Source organism: Glycine soja, chromosome 19 (genome assembly GCF_004193775.1).
Source record: "Glycine soja cultivar W05 chromosome 19, ASM419377v2, whole genome shotgun sequence".
NCBI lineage: Eukaryota > Viridiplantae > Streptophyta > Magnoliopsida > Fabales > Fabaceae > Glycine > Glycine soja.
The window spans coordinates 4,262,206-4,268,262 of NC_041020.1; the positions used below are offsets into that span (position 1 = coordinate 4,262,206).

Here is a 6,057-nt window from a genome sequence, read left to right on the forward strand (position 1 = left end):
CTTTCTTCATTAATTCATTCAATAAGGTAACAATACCAGCGTTTTCACATTGCTTTGCACTAGGTATAGCAATCAAATTCGAACCTATAGATACTGATCCAACTTGATTTTGACGGGAAAAAAAACACACTTGGGGCCGAGCTTGATTTTCCCAACCTATGAAAGCGTAGTTAGAGTTAGATTTAAGTATATAAACTCGATATTTGTTATTAATTAACCTTCATATATTATTTGCATTTTAATATAATTACTAATCTAATAGATAATTTATTTAAAAATACATAAGTAAATATGTACCATATCGGGCCCACGAGAGCTCGGACGTGGTAGTAATCGGCCTCCATTACCTGGTACTGCTCTTAGTAGGTGTCGTGGAAGGTTATCATGTCCAAGCTATTGTCTCATGGGAGGAGACACTAGAAGAAGGTAAGTAATATTCTATCCTTACTACGCTCTTGACTTATACTGATTTGAGCGTCAGAGTCATTTATTAGGTATTCACCCCCACCATCAGCAAAGGAGCCGATATGCACAAAGAGAAAAAAAGAGACAAATCAGAGCAGGTCGAGAGACATTGAACCTGGTAAGAACAAAATATATTTTTGAAAAAGGTGAATTTGATTCCTAGTGAGTTTTTGTTAACCCCAAAAGAGTACATGTCAGACTTCTCTGTCAAACGCTGTCGGTTACAATACTTTGGGTCTAAATACCCAAAACTGCCCTTAACAACTATGACTATATGGGCCTTTGACATACTCGTAGGCCTAATGCTTGAAAACCCAAAGTCCGAAACCTTGGTCACCCACTTGTCATCCAACAAGATATTTGTAGTTTTCTCGTCGTGGTGGATGATCATGTGCTTCATGCCTGCGTAAAGATAATGCAACCCGCGAGCGATGCCAATACAAATTTGCAAACGTTGCTTCCATGAGAGAGGGGGGTTATCACTGTTGTAGAGATGGTCACGGAGGTTGCCACGTGCCATGAAGTCGTAGACGATGATCATTTCTGTGTTATCATTGCAGTAGCCAAGAAGAGTGGTGAGATGAAGGTGGTGGAGCTGCAAGAGCATCTCGATCTCGCTCATGAACTCATGCACACCCTGCTTGGAACCCGGTTTGAGGTGCTTGATGGCGACTGTGGTGGAACCGCTGTTGATGTAGCCCTTGTACACATGGCCGAATCCCCCGATTCCAACAATGAAGGCATCGACAAAGTTGTTGGTGGCGGCCTTGATCTTGACGAGGGAGAATCAATGGTAGAGATTAGGCGACTGCAAATAATTGTGTTTGTTGATTGAATTGGTCGTTGAGAACAAGATAGATTTGGAAATCGTCCACATGAAGATCAAGAAAGCAACATAGGAGATGGAAAATACGTCGGCTACCCCCAACACGATGAAATCAGATAGCTAAGTTTTGTCAATGTTGTTGCTCTTTCCCTCAGTTACGATGTGTTGTGGCTTACTGATTTTGAAGATCTCGAGGTCGTTCAAGAATAAGTCATTGTGTTTCCTATGATTATCACTTTCATAAGGGAAAATTTGGAGTGAGAGATTAAACTTTTTCTGAGCATCATTCCCATGAATTAAAATGATGTAATCTTTGTACAAAGGGAGACCTTTAATTTTGGTTTTTGACTCCATCTCATAACGTCCTTCACATTTCCTATGTAAATGGAGAACATCAATCCTTTCATTGATATCATGAATATTTGGGCCAAGTTCACAAAAGTGGAGCCTGACCATGTGGCAGCAGCCAAAAATGGGGAACTCCAAAGTTAACTTGGGACTTTTGTTCAGAGTGGTGTTTATGCTCATGTCACGTGTTGTTCTGTACAGTTCCTTGGGTGCCATGTAATATGGATTCACTGTTATGTTCCTACCACTATTGTCAAGTGGTAGATTATCCTTTAGATTTTGTGTCATTAAATAATTTTCATCGTGACCAGTGTAGACCCTGAACAAACCAGTATTGTTTCGTGTTGAGATTTCTTTCCCTCCTACATTGATTCTATGCTCCGTCTCAAGGGCATAGCTCGGGTTGACCAAAGTCAATTCCATTTCATTTGCTGACGTGTAATGCAGATTGTTTGGCACATAAAATATCTCAATTTTGTTGACAAAAGCATAGGAGTTTGGTTGCGATGGAATGAAGCTGAGGTTTAGAGAGGCGTTGAAACCATCGAGGAAGGTGAGTTCATTAGATTGGAAGGTGAATTCACTGCATAAGGATGAAATATCATAAAAATTTAATACATATGCATATGAAGGAACTTAGAGGTTATTATTGTTGTTTATCAGTAGTTTTATGGGATCTCATTTTGAAGTATTCTACTAATATTCTCACACTTGACAAAAAGTACTTGAGATTTTTGTTGTGTCATTGTTGTTTTTTTTTTTGCCAACATCTCTTTTATTAAACTCCTTAGATTGTCTAACTTAAGGTTTTCTTCCTTGCTCATGTCTTTGTCTGATATTAGGTAATCTCCTCTTGCAATGCATTTATAATATTTTTTTCCAAATTGTCACACACTATACAAGGAGCATATATGTTTGAGAATTTTTTTTTATTAGATTATGCAACAAAAGATAGCAAAGAGTACTTTATGATTTGCAGTTGTCACCCTTCCCCATTTCAGTTGTGTTTTTTGCAACATCCTACTCGTGCAAGTATATAATAAAATATTACAAACAAATATTAATATAATTTTACTTGCGATTTTGCAGCATTCTACTCATGCAAATTGTTATTTTGGCCATAGAGAATAAGCAACCTCATGTTTACAACCTCCTGAATAAGAGGAATTTAATTAAGGAACAAGAGTTCATTTGAAGAAACAAGATCATTTAAAGACAGACAGAGAAAACGAGAAAGTATGGGAAATTTAGCCAAGAAAATAAAAAAAGAAAGAAAATGGATGCAATTTAAAGGCAGAAAGAGAAAGTACGAAAGATTAATATAATATTACAAGCTTTTTGTAGCATTCTATTCATGCAAAATGCTATTTACAATGATAATTATGGTACCTTGTTATTCTGGATGACATGGGAGTGAGCAATTGATGGGAGATACTTAATTAAAATCAAAGATAAAAAGATTCATCAAAAAGTGTATACTAAAATGAGATATCCCGATTGTAATAGTTATAGATGAGGATGTTCTATATTTCCCATGCATAAAAAAAATATGAGAATGTTCTGCTGGTTGTTTGTTTAGTTTTCGTCGACCGTAGGTCCTCCTCTTTTTGCAAATAAATAAATAAATAAATAAATATTTTGTATTTACCAACTAGATTATTTTGTATGAGAATATTTTGTTTGATAAGAATCTAACGACGAACCTACTAATTAGATTCAAACATAATAACTGAATATTTTGTATTTACCAACTAGTGAATATTACTACATAAAAAAAGAAAAAAAAGAACAAAAGTGTACTTTTTGTATATTATAATTCTGGAAAAGGGTAATTGGTCTAAAATTTCAAGGTACTTCAAAAAGGTACTCACAATCTCCAACTGAGATCACAAAACATGCTTCCTAGTTCCTAGTTCCTTCCTGCACAAAACCTCCAACATAAGTGTACACATCAAATTTGTCTGATAACCATATATCCAGTAAGATGTAGAAGTAAAGCTTTATGGTGAATCAAAGGTGATTCAAAGGTGTTTTGATGATAACAAAAGATGATGACAAAGGTGATGACAAAAAGCTCAAAGATCAATTAAAGAACAACTCAAGTGAATCAATGATCAATCAAAGAACAACTCAAGTGAATCAAGAACAATTCAAGAGTTCAAGATAAGAATCAAGAAGAATTCAAGACTCAAGAAGAAAGTTTAGAGTCAAGAATCAAGATTCAAGGTTCAAGATCTCAAGAATCAAGATCAAGATTCAAGACTTAAGATTCAAGAATCAAGAGAAGGCTTAATCAAGATAAGTATGAAAAGATTTTTCTCAAAAATTGAATAGCACATGGTTTTTCTCAAAACATGTTTACCAAAGAGTTTTTACTCTCTGGTAATCGATTACCAGATTGTTGTAATCGATTACCAGTAGCAAAATGGATTTGAAAAAGTTTTTAAATTGAATTTGCAACGTTCCAATTAATTTCAAAAAGTTGTAATCAATTACAATGTTTTGGTATTCGATTACCAGTGTCTTTGAATGTTGAAATTCAAATTCAAATGTGAAGAGTCACATCCTTTCACACAAAAGCTTTGTGTAATCGATTACACTAATTTGGTAATCGATTACCAGTGTTTGTTTCTGAATAAATCAAAAGATCTAACTCTTCAAAAGGTTTTTGACTTTTTCAAATTGGTTTTAAGTTTTTCTAAAAGTTATAACTCTTCTAAATGGTCCTCTTGGCCAGACATGAAGAGTCTATAAAAGCAAGACTTTGTTTTGCATTTTAAATAAATCTTTCTAAGATATCTTGAACACTTTTCCAATTCATTCAAACAATCCTTTACAAGCCTTGAATCTCTTTGAACTTCTTCTTCTTCTTTGTACCAAAAGCTCTCTTAAGTTTTCTGGTTTTCTAAACCTTGAAAACTTGTGCTATTCATCTTCTTCATTCTCTTCTCCCTTTGCCAAAAAGAATTCGCCAAGGACTAACCGCCTGAATTCTTTTTGTGTCTCTCTTCTCCCTTTTCCAAAAGAACAAAGGACTAACAGCCTGAATTCTTTTGTGTCTCCCTTCTCCCTTGTCAAAGAATTCAAAACGACACAGTCTGAGAATTCTTTTGATTCTTCCCTTTCCCTTATACAAAAGTGTTCAAAGGACTAATCGCCTGAGAATTCTTTTGTATCCCCATTCACAAAGTATCAAAGGTTTAACCGCCTGAGATCTTTGTCTTAACACATTGGAGGGTACATCCTTTGTGGTACAAGTAGAGGGTAACATCTACTTGGGTTTGACTGAGAACAAGAAAGGGTACATCTCTTGTGGATCAGTTCTAGTGGAGGGTACATTCACTAGGGTTTCAAAGAGAACAAGGGAGGGTACATCCCTTGTGGATCTTTGCTTGTAAAAGGATTTTTACAAGGTTGAAAGAAATCTCAAGGACCGCTGGTCGCTTGGGGACTGGATGTAGGCACGGGTTGTTGCCGAACCAGTATAAAAACTCTTTTGTGTTTGTCTTCTTCTTCACTACTCTTTTACTTTCCGCTGTGCATTTAATTTCCGCTTTTACTTTCTGTTAAGTTTCTCTTCTACTCCTCATTCTCTTAACAATTTAGTAAAAGCCTTAACAATTTAGGAATAATTAATTCAACCCCCCCTTCTTAATTATTCTGAGGCCACTCGATCCAACATAAGATGATACTCTGGCCTGTTATCTAGAGTATTTACTGTCCATTGTTACTACTACTCAAGGTACGCTTTCCCTTTGGTGCATTTCATAAGCATCAATGATGAGAAAAAAAGATACATATATAAATTGTGACCATATCGAGCATTAGTAGTAATATAGTAAGTCTTCTATAATCTAATTGTTTTTCTGACATTTGTAGAGTGTTGGATTAATTCCATTTTCTCACAATGGCTTTTCTTGCATTATTTCGGAGAAACCAGAGCAATGTATGATGACAGGAAACACCAGATACCATGATGATAGGAAGTATGCTGTCATTTCCCTCTTGGACGGGCAAACCGCTAATTTTGAATATCTCGAGACCATTCAAGAAAGGGCTAAAGTATTCGGTATCCCAACCACTTTCTCAATATCATTATTGGGAATCAAAATGGCATACTCTTATTTTGTACACAGCCAGACCTTTCTATTTCTGGCTCTAGCTCATAACATCAGCACCACTCTTGGCCAACTGGCTTGCTATGTAAATGAAGAACACCCTATCACCAATTTCATAAACATGCGGATCAAGCTCGCAAAAGTGAAGCCTTAGCATGTGGGTGCAGCCAGAATCAACGGAGAACTCCTAACTTAGGTTTCTGATTTTGTTCAGAATGGCAATTGGGATCCTGTCACGAGCTATACTGTAAAATTCTTTGGGTGCCACGTAATCAGGATTCACGGTTATATTCTTCTTAG

General features: G+C 36.0%; 1 protein-coding gene across 1 annotated transcript; it reads right to left on the reverse strand.

Moving 5' to 3' along the window:
• Window positions 1–490: 490 nt before the first annotated feature.
• On the reverse strand, window positions 491–3,156 carry LOC114398489 (probable receptor-like protein kinase At5g59700). The gene is made up of 2 exons (XM_028360694.1): window positions 1,413–3,156; window positions 491–1,250 (listed from the first exon to the last, which is right to left on the reverse strand). The coding sequence occupies exons 1-2, from the start codon at window positions 2,060–2,062 to the stop codon at window positions 491–493; spliced, it is 1,410 nt and encodes a 469-aa protein (XP_028216495.1). The 5' UTR covers window positions 2,063–3,156.
• Window positions 3,157–6,057: the final 2,901 nt, after the last annotated feature.